General features: G+C 43.7%; 1 protein-coding gene across 2 annotated transcripts in view; it reads right to left on the reverse strand.

Moving 5' to 3' along the window:
* Positions 1–13,598, reverse strand: part of LOC110488012 (zinc finger protein 385D) — a 41,191-nt gene extending 27,593 nt beyond the window's left edge. Inside the window, exons 1-2 of one of the 2 annotated variants that reach the window (XM_036946595.1) lie at positions 13,159–13,598; positions 6,999–7,144 (exon numbers count right to left, since the gene is read on the reverse strand). In XM_036946595.1, the coding sequence (XP_036802490.1) occupies positions 6,999–7,070 (72 nt within the window). In that variant the 5' untranslated portion in view covers positions 7,071–7,144; positions 13,159–13,598. Of the gene's footprint in view, positions 1–6,998; positions 7,145–12,954 lie in introns of both variants that reach the window. The other variant, XM_021559966.2, reaches the window with a different exon arrangement.
* Between the last annotated feature and the right edge of the window lie 3,889 nt (positions 13,599–17,487).

Raw genomic sequence — 17,487 nt, forward strand, 5'->3', positions numbered from 1 at the left:
ATCCCTTTCCTACCCCCTTCTCCAGGTTTTGGATGAATGGACCAAACAGACCCTCAAGACTGCCATGGGCAAATCCCTTGACGGTACCAGGAATGGTGGGAGGACAACCTGAAGGTAATTCTCTTTGCACACAACAGCAGCGTCCAGGCTTCCACAGAGTACTCGCCGATCGCCTGATGTATGGACGGGAGCGGCAGCTGTTGACTGAGGTAAACAATGCAATAGTACTGTATGTACAATTATTGCATATAATGTAGTCTTTAAAATGTGTGATTGTCTATTGCTATTTTTGTATAATGTACTTTCAGATCACTGAAAATACACCTGATGTGGTGGAAGTTGTCGAACCAGATCAGAACGCTTTCGATCTGAGAAGGATGTGGAGGCAAATGACTTGGTTCGGAATAAGGACGAAAGGAAGACGAGACCTGGGAAACCTCACTGCTCTTTCACTCCTAGCTGGGGTCACCATCTGTTAAGGTGAATATAAAAATCTCAGATAATAACTATTTGCATTTGCACACAAAATAACCTGACGCAGATTTTTTATCTTTGTCTTCCTAGAATTACCTCGGTGGAAGCCAACAATCTTCTCCAGTTGGAGTGGTTGGACGGTCGACCACTGAAAGCCCTGACGCCCTACACTTTGGTGAAGCCCATGAGACAAAGTCTGTTAAGCTTTGGTTGACATTTGAGAAAGCTTATAAAAAATGTACCTCCTTAATTTACCTCTCCAAATGACTATAGAACTATCGATTATCGATACTCAGGAGGTATCTCACCCAACAGAGCCATTGAGTTTGTATCAGTCTGATTCTCTGTGCTCTGAGTCGGAGGGGGACCAGCTTGAGGGGGACCAGCTTGAAGTAGGTTATACCTTCAAAAACTGTTTAAAATTACATTTCTGCCATTTATAACACTGCACTCATCCATCACATTAAATGTAACCTGTGTGTTTGCTTGTTTATGTTTGTCTCCTACCCTGTTCCCTTTACTCTGCTCCTGTTCTCCAGGACCTAGCGGTTCCGCCTAACACCCAAACGTGGATCCACCTGATGTCCTCCCTTACCAACCACCCTCCAACTTTTCATTACATCTACGGCTACTGTTGTTGTCATTATCTGTTCAGAAAGTTTTCTTGCTTCATCACACTGGGCACATAATACACTAGCACTGCAAACACAGAATAAAGAGAGCAGCAGTGCCTTGGACTTTGAAGTCTCCCTCTTCAAGTCCCCCTCCCGAGACTGGCTGCCTGATGAGAACAAGTGACAGGTAGAACCTCCCATCCACACAGCACCCACCTCATCTCTATTCCACACAGCACCCACCTCCTCTCTATTCCACACAGCACCCACCCCCTCTCTATTCCACACAGCACCCACCCCCTCTCTATTCCACACAGCACCCACCCCCTCTCTATTCCACACAGCACCCACCCCCTCTCTATTCCACACAGCACCCACCCCCTCTCTATTCCACACAGCACCCACCCCCTCTCTATTCCACACAGCACCCACCCCCTCTCTATTCCACACAGCACCCACCCCCTCTCTATTCCACACAGCACCCACCTCCTCTCTATTCCACACAGCACCCACCCCCTCTCTATTCCACACAGCACCCACCCCCTCTCTATTCCACACAGCACCCACCCCCTCTCTATTCCACACAGCACCCACCCCCTCTCTATTCCACACAGCACCCACCCCCTCTCTATTCCACACAGCACCCACCTCCTCTCTATTCCACACAGCACCCACCTCCTCTCTATTCCACACAGCACCCACCTCCTCTCTATTCCACACAGCACCCACCCCCTCTCTATTCCACACAGCACCCACCTCCTCTCTATTCCACACAGCACCCACCCCCTCTCTATTCCACACAGCACCCACCCCCTCTCTATTCCACACAGCACCCACCCCCTCTCTATTCCACACAGCACCCACCTCCTCTCTATTCCACACAGCACCCACCTCCTCTCTATTCCACACAGCACCCACCTCCTCTCTATTCCACACAGCACCCACCTCCTCTCTATTCCACACAGCACCCACCTCCTCTCTATTCCACACAGCACCCACCCCCTCTCTATTCCACACAGCACCCACCCCCTCTCTATTCCACACAGCACCCACCTCCTCTCTATTCCACACAGCACCCACCTCCTCTCTATTCCACACAGCACCCACCCCCTCTCTATTCCACACAGCACCCACCCCCTCTCTATTCCACACAGCACCCACCCCCTCTCTATTCCACACACCAGAATTCAGTATTTCAGCCTATGACTGCCACGTGGGTGTTCCAAGACAACTGGTGAAAATAAACGAATGACACAACTGTACCAAAAAAAGATCAGAGTTCATATATTTAAATCTTAAAATATTGGTTTTCACAGCTGTTTCACAAGGTGTTTGTTGTTGTACATTTTAAGGTATCCCTTGATGGCATTTGTTAGTTCAACATTATTCATTGTTGTATCCTAGGACCTACAATAGGTACACATATATTCAACCACAAGGGTGTACTAATGAACTATGCGAGATAGATATATTTTTTTATCATAATAGAAGAATACTGAAATAATATTAACGTAGCAATGTTTAAGACATGGATTTCAATTAGCTTCAAAATGGCACAAATTTCTTTCCACCCCATGGCAAAATATATGGAATTGCAGGAAATTATCTGTAAAACTGCACATTTTTCTCTCCGCCTCATGGCAAAATGTGTAGAATTGCAGGAAATGAACTTTAAAACTAAATCTAATTGTAAAACTACTTTTGCCCACGAGGTGGAGGGGCCTCCCAACAGATTCTCGCCTATGGCCCCTAAAAGGTTAGGGCCGGCACTGGCTTGAAGTGATATGGTCATTTTTTTTTTATGTGAATGCAATGAATTATATCTTTGGAAGTTTGTAATACTACTGAGCTCTAGATATTGTAGTTTGTGTACAAATCAGAGGATGTTTCAGAGTCTCAGGGGGATAACCGTGGAGGAAGACATAAATACACATCATAAACTTTTCACATAACAGCGGAAGGGAAGTATAAATATTCACAGAATCCCAGCTCGAAGTAGGGTGTGGCAAAAGACCACAAAACATCTCCTACGATAGGCACGTTCAGCCCTCTAGCCGCCCTAGGCTAACAATCTAAACGATGATGTAGTCTTGAAAGATTGTCAGTCTCGTAAATGCACTGGGTTAATCTTGTCTCGGTGAGAAAAATATTTCCTCTGCTAAATCTTTCCCGGGGACCGTACATGGCACGTGTGCTTAACATTAGGGAACAATCAGTGTTGCAGGTGCAAACTGCTTGCGTGACTCCCCAGCTGTTTCTGGTTTAGCAGTGAAACCTGGTACCGTGCAGACCTGAACCTCACGCACACATCCCCACAATGGACAGATGCCTCTACCTGGGGTGTGAGAAAGAGCAGTTGGGTAATACACAGAATGAACAGTTTAAGATTGATATATTGTCACCTTTTCTTATTCATCGTGGCCCACTTTAAGAGCAACTAATAATGCAACAGAATCACGTTTCCTTCTTATGAAAGACTTTGAACTCGAGGGTTCATTGGTTGAGCCACTATAAATCAACCTGTGTATCATAGACTATGGGGCTACATAGACCCTTGAATGCACTGTAACACATACAGTACAGTATGATTTCTTGTCAACTTTTTCACACAACATTTTACAACGTACATAATTGTCCTATCTAAATCCATTTTGTGAATATTCTACTTTGGAGAGGGCTCACTGCAAATCTTGAGACGAGAGAAAGCACTACAAAATAAGTGAACGAGTATTGACAATACTTTGCCAAGGCAGGCTGCTGGCACAGAGCATCCCCATAAAGAATTGGCTTTAGCTCCACAGTTTATCTCTGCATTCCTACTGAGAGAGCTCTGCTGGCCGCTACCCAGGGGAGTGAAATGTTATCATAGGAGAAACCGTCAAGAAAGCGCTCGCCACATAAAGCTACTGTTAGGGGCAGAGGTTAAAAAGCACCGGGTGCTAACTGATAGCAACCATTGCCATAACCATATAGTCTGTATTGCGCGTTTACATCAGGTGGCATTTGCAAGGGCGCACCACCAGGGTGGTCCTTATCCCCACTGTGTTCTCCTCTTTGGTGGTTCAGCTGCTATCCTTATGGGAATACAATTTACAGAATCCATTAGCTGTTACGAGACTTGCGTAAATCAAATAAAAATCCGCAAATAGTCTCCGCCCTTTGTTCTTTTTTCAAATCACGCAGCGCTCCTCCGCTATCATTTATCATCCAAAGCAAAAACAGACAAAGCCGTATGCTTATACGCAAGTGCATTCGAAACCTACATTTCCATTACTGGTATTGATAGAATAATTGACTTTTAGAGGGGGGGAGGGGGATTGAAATGGGTTGTGATGCTTGAGGGACTCCGGGCTGAAACCCATGTGTCATTCTCAGTCCGGGACTACAAAGCAATTTTCCAGCCTGCAGATCGGTAAGAAGGAATCAATATCTCACAATCCTGATTACTCTACAGAGGAAATAGAGTTTGTATTGTTTCTTCAAAACAAATGTAGGCCCCTGGCAAGATAAATGGTATTTTCAGCGGTGAAGAAAGCCCCCTTAAATGGAAACTACTTTTCCCATTCACTCCTTTCATTACACCCCCAAACCAACACCTGTCTGTGCTGAGTGTTGAGCTCTCATTCTTTTTATTTGGTTTGTTTCTGTTCTTTCACTCTGGCCAGCTCAATATCACTACTGCAGAGTTGCTGTAATCTAAAGTTCTACACCTATTTCACAGTTGGTTTCACCTTAGCCGTGAACGGCCTTCCTGCTCTGTTGTTTCTTCGGCTACAAAAACTTTCTTTCTCCCCCTGACAAATAAACCGAATGTTTTCTAGGAAATGTGAAGAGGAGATTCTACAAACCAATTCTTTCTAACATAAAATACTGCAGCACAATGCCCAGAATTGAATATGCAAAGGAAATTAGCGGGGTGTTGTGCAGCTTCTATACAGCAAATGAGTCAAAAAACGTGTATTATGTCATATATTATATATACACGGTCATATTACACAACGACACATTTCTATTCTATGAGAAGTAGCACAGCCCAGGAAGAAGGAATAGCAACCAAGGGGGGAGTATAACAAAACATTGAGAAAAGATTCCTGCTATCCCTTCTGGGGAAACGTATCCTGTTTATGTGAGTCACATACTGTATTACAGAACAACATTGACTGAGAGCTGCAAGGAGACTTGGAATCTATCTCATCAGATGCAGATGCAGGTGTGGTGAAAGAAGGCGGGAAACGTGTCTGCTGAATATCACGCCAGAACTCTGACACTTTATTACACCGGAGTAGATTAACGGAAAACTGCAGTCATCATCGTAGTCTATATGATTATTTTGCATTTTGCGAATCAGAGTGCATAAATGTTTATTGTGCTCTAGAGGCGCATAAGCAAAACTGACATTATATCTGATAAAACTGCCACCTTTCCAATAGCTGATGATGGTAAGTAGCTTTAGCTAAACCTTGTGTAGTACATTTAATAACATCTAATACCTCTCTATCTCCACTGGAAAACATTGCATGATTACCACACATGTTATTGACCCACTTCATCAATCATTTGATTGAATTGATCCCTTCTTTCTGATGAAGGGCATTGACGGTCGAAACGTCACGATTCTAACTCAAATTAAATCAATAAAGCATTGAGTTTTCAATTGTGAGTTAGAGTCTCGCCTCTTCCTTCAAAACATTGAATTGATCCCACTCGCAACAATGCTGTGAAACGTCTTCACACACAGCTAACCATGGATCATTTCAAATGGACACACACATAAAAAAGCGCTCCATCCCACATGCAAGAAACAGACATCACCACTTTGTTATGTCCCTGAAACCAAACCACTACAAAATCTATGCAAGTGTAAGCAGCACAACCAAACATGGAACAATAACTTGTGCATAAACACTTTTATAGCGCTGTTGATCGTGCCAACGCTAGCTTTTACAATCACCCTACATTAATTCTGCCAGTGATTAAACGTCAAGGGCACAGAGAAAGAAGAGAGAGAGAGAGAGTGAGCGAGAGAGAGAGAGTGTGAGATAGAGAGAAATGGAGAGTGTATGGGAGAGGTGATTACCCCATGTTAATCCAGTATCAGCTTTCCGTGATTTGGAGGCTTCCCAGTACATTACTCATTACATGCTGAAAGGTCTGTTTAATGCAGATTAGAGGGTGAGAAGAGGAACGGAGGCAAAACTTGAACTTTCTCACGAAATCCATTCCTGATACTATCTGGCTTTCAACTGGACTATCCAAGCCTTGTTCCGTGATGATGTCCCCACTTGTCTCCTGTGTTTTCCTACAGCTGTGCTCCATATTTCTGGTTCTGTTTCAAGCAGACTTTAAATTGAGCTATCCCCCGTAATTCAAAGGCAAAAAGCTCAAGCCGTAGACTTTTATCTGTCACATATTTTCCACTAGTCATCATTTTGTGATGATTTTGCTCAATTCAAACCTGATGAGGCCACATGCAGTATTTGCCTATACTCTATATCTGCGGACAAAGAAAACAGTGCACGAGAATACAGTCAACTTCTACAATAAGTGCACATTAGATATGTGTGAAGTCTGTTCACATGCAATGTATTTAACAAGCCCCAATCCCAATATATTCTTTTAAATTACCCTGGTTGACTGCCTGCTCTGGTTTAGTGCACACATTTACGACTGTCCTATATCACTGTTTACATCAGCATCTGAAATGATTGGAAATGTATGGTCAAATGTTTGAAAGAGGCTCACACTTCAAAAGACAAATCACATGCCCTCTAACATGAATGTCATCATACTAAATCTAAACCATTGCACCAACGATATCAGATACCATACTTTATGACCTTAGCCAGACCTAACCAGGATCGTAATGCCCAATGACCTGAGCTGATCCTTATCACATGACCCTGGGCTTACCATGCTGAAGCTGGGGAAGAGGCTGACTGCTGAGGCCGTATCCAGGGGAAACGGGAGATGGAACTGCTTCATGCCCAGAGACTGCTGGATGGTGGGTAGAGCAGGACGTATCAGCGTCGGCAGGAGGCCATTTTGACATGCATTACCTGTAGAGGAGAAGAAAGAGAATGGGCAGTGTTCAAGGGTCTGTGCTGTGGTGGTTCTCAGTTAAACAAGAGTATGATATTATGAGCAAAATGTACAATGTCTCATAGACAAAACCACCAAAAAAGTAAGATTCAAATGAGATGAAATATGAGAGCACTTGTATCTGGGGGGCTCCCAACTGTATTTGGGAGGCTCCCGAGTGGCACAGCGGTCTCAGGCACTGCATCTCAGTGCAAGAGGCATCACTACAGTCCCTGGTTTGAATCCAGGGTGTATCACATCTGGCCGTGATTGGGAGGCCCATAGGGTGGTGCACAATTCGTCCGGGGTAGGCCGTCATTGTAAATAAGAATTTGTTCTTAACTGCCTTGCCTAGTTAAATAAACTATTTTAAAAATGTGATATTGGTCTGCCTTCTCTAACTATGATGACCTCTCTTCTAATGAAAACAAGGCCTCTGGACTGAGTCTGAACAAGTTATAGATAAACCGAGACAATTCAGACATAGCCGACAGAGACAAATCCTGTATGATGTTAAATTGGATCATGGGAATGCCATGTCAGCCTTATCCAGTTGCATTTGACTCTTTAACAATCCTTCTCGTCAGCACTGTTTAAAGCTGCAATCAATATATGGAACTTTTTGGGTGACCCGACCAAATTCACATTGAAATAAATGTAAGTTATAAATCTGTCATTCTTATTGAAACCAAGTCTAAGAAGAGGCAGATATGTTCTATGTGTGCTATTTCTATGCGTCCCGTTCTTAAGTTTTGATTTTGAGTCTTCTACTTTGTGTTTTGTACACCAGCTTCAAAACAGCTGAAAATAGAGTATGTTTGGTTATGGAAAATATATTTCACAGAGGTTTAGATGGTACAATGATTCTCTACACTATACTTGCTTGTTTTGTCAGAGAAACTGAAATTAGGCAAACTATTAGAATTTTAGCAACCAGGAAAGGGCGAAGCGATTTCTGCATAGTGCATCTTTAAGAGAGAAATGTCTTAATGCTGAAACCATCCTCTTAGTCACAAATATGAAACGAGTGCACCAGACCAGACAGATCAATAACCAAGAAGATACAATAACAAGGGGTGCAAAACAGTCTGAAAAAAAACAACAAATTAAATAAGTTCATTGTCATCTACATGAGAGAAGCCAGAGCGGGTTTTATAAGCCATGAATTACAACCAGCAGAGCCTTTCTTCAACACCGGGGGATTAGAAAGCAGCTTTCCAAAACATTAGGAACTAAAGAAAGCCATTCCGTACCCATTAATTAGAACCAGGGATGACTTTTACCACAGCACATTTAACAACATGACGAACTCAGAGCCAGCACGACTAAAAGCGCAGATACCATATCAAAACACCGGCTTGAGACAAATGAAAAACTATGTTTGCCACATCAAGTCCCCAGGCGATGGTAAGGGTGAATAAAAAGAAACAGTTGTAAAAAAGAAAGAGGGAGAGAGAGGGAGGGAAACCACAAGTCTTTTTTTCCCCCTCTGCTCGGAGGAGCACTGCCATCTGTTGGAAAGCAGCAAATGCCGATGGTCATGTGGAGACACGTCCCAGTTCTCCTCTAACAAAGCATGTCCTTCTGCAGCCATCATCCCTGCAGGATCCTCCACTGACATGTTGCCTGACGTCACCCTGGAAACACGTTGCCGACAAGCCAGATTGCCGACCAGAAATGCAACGTGCAGTCAAAACAGCCTATTCAAACATCCAGAACTGTACTCTGGTTGAGGAGTGAGGAGTGAGCTACAGTATCCATTGTGGTGTTTCAAATATAAACGTGTCCATAGAAAAAAAGGAAAGAATGGATCTGGTTGTGATGGAATTGTTATACAGTAAATTACAAGAGGCACATAGGAGTCCAGCCTCTCAGCTCTACTGAATGACAAAAAGCGAACAAATTACATCGGTCAATATTTTAGCCAATCTTTTAGTCTCCCCTAACAGAGTGCAGTAACTCAAAAAACAATTTCCCCATTTCAGGATGGCATACTGAGGCAAGACACTTTAACCTCATGCGTTCATTTTCACTTCCTCCGTTCCGAAGGATAACAAAGCAACACTGATCTCCCAACATGCACAAACACACAAGGAGACATTCCATCTTTTAACATTGCCTCATGTAAGGCTAGTGTTTCAACTCCCTGACCTGAACGTTACATTAGCGCATGGCTCATTGTAGTATTAAGAGTAGAGCTTGTAGACTTGAGTAAGTCCTGTCTCTAGGTATGAGACTCTCTAGCTGTGTATAATACACTCTTAGAAAAAAAGGGTTCTTCAGCTGTCCCCATAGGAGAACCCTTTTGGGTTCCAGGTCGAAAGAACCCTCTCTGAAAACGGTCCTATATTGAACCCCAAAATAGGTTCTACCTGGAACCAAAGGGTTCTCCTATGGGGAGTGTGCAAGTGTGTTTTCATGTGGTGTGTTTTGAAACACGTGTAAAATAGATATGTGTGCTGCTCGTAAACACATGTAAACGTGTCCTCGTAAGTTTGTTTAATGTGTATCTGTCAATGTCGTGTGCGTCACACGTCTTTTCATGCATGTCTGTGCGTGTGGGCGCCTTGCTTATCGGCCCTCTTAAAAATGTCTTTATCTGGGACTAAAACCCTGCGGCAGTGTGTCGAGCGAGAGTAAAGATGTCTGAAGGACACAGACTAACGTGAATAATTAATCGTCTTCCACTGCTCTCTCCCACCTCCGCCTCTCCTGGTCTTGATCCCGACTGCTCTCCGATAAGATCTGTCCAAAGGGCCGAGATTCCACATAGCCGGAAAACTGCTGTCATGGAATATAGAATCTACGATGCAACGGTCTACTATTTCACAGAGCAAATATAAATCCAATTGTTGGGAAAGATGAGGTCAAGTGCGTGTCAAAAACATTCATATCCTGATGATGTCTATTCAGATGTGTTTCACAGCATTGTGTTCTTAGGGGCTGTCTGATTGTATTCCATGACCATAATTACACTTAGGATCAATCACTGTAATTAAGATGCAGAGGTTACAGTGGTTTCACCCCATTTACAAAAACAACAAACATGTAGAAACATTCAAATCTCTTATTAATCCATAAGATTTGAAGATTGGTCAATTAGAAACAGATTTACACCAATGTACCCCTGGGCTACATGTTTGTATCCATTTCACTAAGCTCTCCGCTGCATTGCTAACGGTTAGCATTTAGCTCCGGGCTCAGACTAGAATAGCCTGGCTAACACTAGAACCCCACCCTCTCAACGTAACCCGCTCTGTTGTCATGACTTTCGCGGTGTAACCTCTAATAAACACAGCTGTCTCGGAGTTTGATCCAACAATCACTTCCACTGTGCTCTGTAATCTGAGGTTAACCAAAGAGATGTTTACGTGCTCTTAAACTCCAACCGCCAGGCCAGATACACCAGATACGTGCTCTGGGCCTCCAACTCAACACTAATCCCTTTTATGATTACAGCTCACACTAGGAGACATTACTCCTGCTGAGTTACTGTCTTTTCATTGGCCTTCTTCATCCATTTGGTTCATGAAGAGGGTTATTTGCATAGGGGGCACATGGGGAATTCTCACCCTTGATTTTTGTTTCTTTTTTCATCAGAAATTCTAAGGGTTCAAATTCGTAGGGATTTGTAGAAGTATTATGTGACAGGAGAATTTATATCATTCAAAATGCATAGTCAAAACGTTTTCAACCAAAAACATCTTTGAGGAAAACCACAAAATTGGATTTTTATTCTAAAAGTATTCTATCACTGACACAACAGCTAATTTAGCTGTGTTTATAGTCTAACATATTATGCAAACTATATTAATATATTCATCCACAAATGCTTAAGCTTAAGCAACGCACGTTCTCCACAACCAAAACCTAACAAGCTTCCTTCCTCCCTTTTCCTCCATTATGCAATGACGACATTAGGCATTAGTACAAGAATAAAATAATTCCAGACATAATATACTTTTGATTATTTTATTCACAATGCACTTCTTTTTCATTTGACAAAAGTGATAAAACCTGCATTTCACCACCCTATCGTCACTAGGGCTACCTCTGTCTCCAGGGTGGCCTGTGTGTTGACTAAAGCTGATGAGTCACGAGGCTGAGCTGGCACCAAGGAGGTGACTCCACAGACCAAGGACACCAGACTGTCCCCACTACATCAACACTCCTTGCCCTTCAATCTACACAGAGGGCTCATGTCAACAGTATGCATATCAGTACAGGAGAGATTGACTGCATCAATTCTTGTTTCTGTGAGAAATATTATTGTGTAGAAAATTCCAAATGGTCTGTAGAATCAACTTACGTATAGCTCTGAGAGACATACTTACCCCAGAAGACATGCCACCAGGGGTCTCTTTACAGTCCCCAAATCCAGAATGAATTCAAGGAAACACAGAATTATATAGAGCCATAATCATATAGAGCCAAGAACTCCTTCTATCAAATTATTCAAGCAAAGAAATAAAACAACACGCACAGCACTTAGGCTTTGAGGCATATGTATATGTACGGATGTGTGTGTAACTGTCAGTAATGTGTGTAACTGTCAGTAATGTGTGTAACTGTCAGTAATGTGTGTAACTGTCAGTAATGTGTGTAACTGTCAGTAATGTGTGTAACTGTCAGTAATGTGTGTAACTGTCAGTAATGTGTGTAACTGTCAGTAATGTGTGTAACTGTCAGTAATGTGTGTAACTGTCAGTAATGTGTGTAACTGTCAGTAATGTGTGTAACTGTCAGTAATGTGTGTACTATTCTTCTTATGCTCTCTGTGTCGTTCAGTCTTTGAGCTGTTCTTTTCTACTGATATTCTGTATTATGTAATGTTTTATGTTTTGTGTGGACCCCAGGAAGAGTAGCTGCTGCTTCAGCGACAGCTAATGGGGATCCGAATAAGATACAACAAAAAATAGTCCTGTGGATGAACACCTGCCTGACAACCAGCAGTCACACGTCTCTGAGAGCTAATACATCACACCTGACACACATCCTACATCATAACCTCTTTCCTAAAGGACACATTAGCAGTCTGCTCACAATGTCACCTGGCTCCAAAACAAAAACTCTCTGTAACACTTTACTTTAAGCCCGCAGGTGTAATGCATTGTAATGCAGTTACAATGCATTATAAGTCTTGTCATCAGCATGATGTATAATGAACCCCTTATGATGTCAGAATCTCACTCCATAAGGTTGCTGTGTAATTTGAGATCATTTTAATCCCACAAAAAAAGACAGTGCCCTTTTATGAAGCCTTGCTGCGGCAAGAATCAATGCAATTATTCTTCTAACGTGAGAATGTAAGCCAGCGATGTGAAGAGCACTTGAAAGGAAAGCACTCCTGCTTTAAGTCTGCCTAAGCCTCTCATCAAACACAAATCTAATGGAAGAAGTTTAATTCTTTCATTTCTCAAACTATTCTAGACAGCATATCAAGTGGCTCTCAAAGCCGACAGTGAGACAGCTTTGTCCTTCTTTGAATTCCTTCGCTATAAACACATCAGCGAGAGTCTATAAAACATGTGAGATGAAATGCAAACCTTGGACTTTGGACTTTGGACTTGGACTTTGAACCCCACACATGGATCTAGTCTGGCAGGATGGATAATGGCTAGGGGGAGTAGACACGGTGCCTAGGGCTTATCCAACCGTGTCAAATCTAGTAAGTGTGGAACTTCACACTTTCCTTCCTTTTACGTTAACCAAATCATCCGCTCCATCTCTGAAGATGATGTATGTACTGCTAATGCCACACAAACACATGCACAGGACACAAACTCACCGAAAAACATGCTGCTCTCCATGACTCCTTAGACATAGGGGTCTGTATGTCCTCTCGGATGCCCTGCCAGGTTGTGTGTGTGTGTGTCCATGGGCAGCAGCCTGGGCATGTCTCACACACTCTTTATGTGTGTTTGTGTGAGTGTGTGTGTGTGGAGCTCTGTAGTCCGTCTCTCTGTCTGTGTGTCGTGTCTGCAGCCGTTACCGTGCAAAGCCGGCACCCTCCTCTCACAGTGGTCTGTGTCCCCCTCCTTCGTCTCTCTCGCTCTCTCTTTCTCTCCACACGCTGCTCTCTCTCTCGTCTTGCTGGTTCTGCCGGTCTCTCCTCCCCTCTTTTCTCCTCCCGTCCTCCTGTACAATCTCCTCTCTACTCTACTTGAGCGCTGGCCCCTCTGCGTGCTTCTCTCCTCTCCAAGGTGTCTATCTACATTTTCCAGCTACAGCCTCTCTCTCTCTCTCTCTCTCGCTCTCTCTCTCTCTGGGTTTCTTCTCTGTCCGTCTCTTCTTTGTGTAAAACTCTCCCCGTTGCCTCTCTCACACTTTCGATATATCTTTCCCTCTTTTCTCTCCTTTTAATATCTTTCTTTCTTTACTTCTTTCTTTAACTACCTATCTTCCTCTGTCCTCTGTTCTCTCTTCCTCTGTCTGTTTCCTTACTCTCTCTCTCTCTCTCTCTCTCTCTCTCTCTGTCTCTCTCTCTCTTTTTCTCTCTCTCTCTCTCTCTCTCTCTGTAATCTGACTCCTGGAGCTGGGCTGATATCAGTGCTGTTGGTGTGAGCTCCACTGCTCTTCTCCGTCTCTTCCTGGTGGCTCCTCAGGCACAACACAACACAGAACAGCACCATGCACAAGGGACAGCCACACAGAGACGGCTGGTCGCTGTTACCCACAAATACCAACTAGGTTTTGTGATGCACAACTAGGGTTCGCCTGTATATATATATGTGTGCTTCAGCATCCTTCCCACTTAACCTCCACTGCCCTTGGCTTTGTTTTCACACAATCACTTTGATTGGTTCACTGTAATGCCTCTGAAGGTCAGACAGCAGCATTGACCGCTCCAAAGTCTAGCCACCGCTATCGACTACAAATGAGTCCTGATCAGAGTGATGTCTGTCCACACACACCCCGAGATAGCCAGCCCAGCCATTAGTGACATCATAACTGTCTCCTCAAGACCCAAAAAGAAATCAATGTTCTCAAGTGTTGCGATTTCTCTCCTCCTATCCCCTCAGGCTCCGCTATGGCGGCCATCTCGCGTCGCACAGATGTTTTCAATTAATCCTGAATTCCCATTCTGTCTCGCCCAACCCCCGAGCCCACTTCCAGTAAATATGTTTATTCCATATCTGAAACGGCAGCCTCTCCTTCTCTCCCTCCTCTCTTGGTAATTCTCTCTCTCTCTCTCTCTTTCACTGGCAGTGGCTGTGGTGGCTGGGCGAATGTATTTTTTAACCTCGACTCGCAGGTGTCAGTGATGGTGCATTATTTGTCACCATGAATAGCGGTTAGAGCAGCGACGCAGCCCGAGGAGCACCAGTGCACCACGTGCAAGTGCAGCCCGGGCTACTTCATTAATCTGGCTGTCACTTCCATGACGCTTTCCATTAGTTATGGGGCTATCTGATCAACAGGCAGACTCTCCGGCTTTTCAAAGCCTTTAAACTGCTATCTGGGAGAGGGAGGCTGAGGAGGGGAAAGAGCCAGGAGAGAGAGAGAGACCCACATGAACAAATACTACAGTTGACATGCCTACATGCCAAGTATACAACATTATTGTGTTCCCTACAGGTTATAGAAATAGCAGAAGCTCTGAACAAACCGTTCAGACCCCAGTCCTACCTACCTACAGGTTATAGAAATAGCAGAAGCTCTGAACTATCCGTTCAGTCCCCAGTCCTACCTACCTACAGGTTATGGAAATAGCAGAAGCTCTGAACTATCCGTTCAGACCCCAGTCCTACCTACCTACAGGTTATGGAAATAGCAGAAGCTCTGAACAAACCGTTCAGACCCCAGTCCTACCTACCTACTGGTTATAGAAATAGCAGAAGCTCTGAACTATCCGTTCAGACCCCAGTCCTACCTACCTACAGGTTATAGAAATAGCAGAAGCTCTGAACTAACCGTTCAGACCCCAGTCCTACCTACCTACAGGTTATGGAAAATTAACTATTTTAGTATTTTAGGTTTCCTGAAGGAGAAAGCCTCCACTTCTATGTCAAAGATAATAAAACAAGAATACTATAGTAAATACTACAGTAATGTCCGCAAAAACATTACAGTAAATACTATTGTAAAGTACAGTCCGCAAAAACAGTACAGTACATTTTTTGTTTTATTTGTAATTTAGCAGACACTCTTATCCAGAGTGACTTACAGGAGTGGGATAAGTGCCTTGCTCAAGGGCACAGACACATTTTTCACCTAGTCGACTCAGTGATTCGAACCAGTGACTTTTCGGGTTAATGGCCCGACACTCTTAACCACTCTCAATCAATCAAATTCAATCAAATGTATTTATAAAGCCTTTCTTACATCAGCTGATGTCACAAAGTGCTGTACAGAAACCCAGCCTAAAACCCAAAACAGAAAGTAATGCAGGTGTAGAAGCATGGAACTTAGGAAGAAACCTAGAGAGGAACCAGACTATGAGGGGTGGCCAGTCCTCTTCTGGCTGTGCCGATTATAATAGAACAAGATGTTCAAATGTTCATAGATGACCAGCAGGGTCAAATAATAATAATAATCACAGTGCTTGTAGAGGGTGCAACAGGTCAGCACCTCAGGAGTAAATGTCAGTTGGCTTTTCATAGCCGATCATTCAGAGTATCTCTACCGCTCCTGTTGTCTCTAGAGAGTTGAAAACAGCAGGTCTGAGACAGGTAGCACATCTGGTGAACAGGTCAGGGTACCATAGACGCAGGCTGAACAGTTGAAACTGGAGCAGCAGCACGGCCAGGTGGACTGGGGACAGCAAGGAGTCATCAGGCCAGGTAGTCCTGAGGCATGGTCCTAGAGCTTAGGTCCTCAGAAAGAGAGAGAGAGAGAGAAAGAAAGAAAGAAAAGAAAGAAAGAAAGAAAGAAAGAGAGAAAAAGAGAGAAAACGAGAGAGAGAAATAGAGAGACCATACTGAAATTCACACAGGACACTGGATAAGACAGGAGAAATACTCCAGATATAACAGACTGACCCTAGCCCTCCGACACATAAACTATTGCAGCATAAATACTGGAGGCTGAGACAGGAGGGGTCGGGAGACACAGTGGCCCCGTCTGACGATACCCCCGGACAGGGCCAAACAGGCAGGATGTAACCCCACCCACTTTGCCAAAGCACAGCCCTCACACCACTAGAGGGATATCTCCAACCACCAACCTACCATCTTGAGACAAGAACGAGTATATCTCACAAATAGCTCCCCCACAGCACAAACCCGAGGGGGGGTGCCAACCCGGACAGGAAGCTCAAGTCAGTAACTCAACCCTGCTAGGGATGGCATGGAAGAGCACCAGTAAGCCAGTGACTCAGCCCCTGTAATAGGGTTTGAGGCAGAGAATCCCAGTGGAGAGAGTGGAACCGGCCAGGCAGAGACAGCAAGGGCGGTTCGTTGATCCAGTGCCTTTCCATTCACCTTCACACTCCTGGGCCAGACAACACTCAATCATAGGTCCTACTGAAGAGATGATTCTTCAATAAAGACAAAGATTGAGACCGAATCTGCGTCTCTCACATGGATAGGCAGACCATTCCATAAAAATGGAGCTCTGTAGGAGAAAGCCCTGCCTCCAGCTGTTTGCTTACAAATTCTAGGGACAGTAAGGAGGCCTGCATCTTGTGACTGTAGCGTATGTGTAGGTATGTACGGCAGGACCAAATCGGAGAGATAGGTAGGAGCAAGCCCATGTAATGCTTTGTAGGTTAGCAGTAAAACCTTGAAATGAGCCCTAGGTTTAACAGGAAGCCAGTGTAGAGAGGCTAGCACTGGAGTAATATGATCAAATATTTTGGTTCTAGTCAAGATTCTAGCAGCCATGTTTAGCACTAACTGAAATGATTTATTGCTTTATCCGGGTAGCCGGAAAGTAGAGCATTGCAGTAGTCTAACCTAGAAGTGACAAAAGCATGGATTCATTTTCTGCATCACTTTTGGACAGAAAGTTCCTGATTTTTTTAAATGTTACGTAGATGAAAAAAAGGGGGAAGGGGGGGGGGTTGTTTGAGTTGCATAAAGGCTATGGTTTCACGGAACAGTGGCCAGTCTCATCTTCAGCACCACCATGCTTTCAATCACACACTCAGGCGCCTTTTAAACGCCTGGTGAATAGTGCACAGAAACATTTTGACAGTGGTGAAAAAGGTACTCAATTGTCATACTTGAGTTAAAGTAAAGATACATTCATAGAAAATGACTCAAATTAAAGTAGAAGTCCCCCAGTAAAAGTCTAAAAGTATTTGGCTTTATATATATTTAATTAAGTATCAAAAGCAAATGTAATTGTTAAAATACACTTAAGAACACAAAGTAAAGGT

The sequence above is a fragment of the Oncorhynchus mykiss genome, chromosome 2, assembly GCF_013265735.2.
Source record: "Oncorhynchus mykiss isolate Arlee chromosome 2, USDA_OmykA_1.1, whole genome shotgun sequence".
NCBI lineage: Eukaryota > Metazoa > Chordata > Actinopteri > Salmoniformes > Salmonidae > Oncorhynchus > Oncorhynchus mykiss.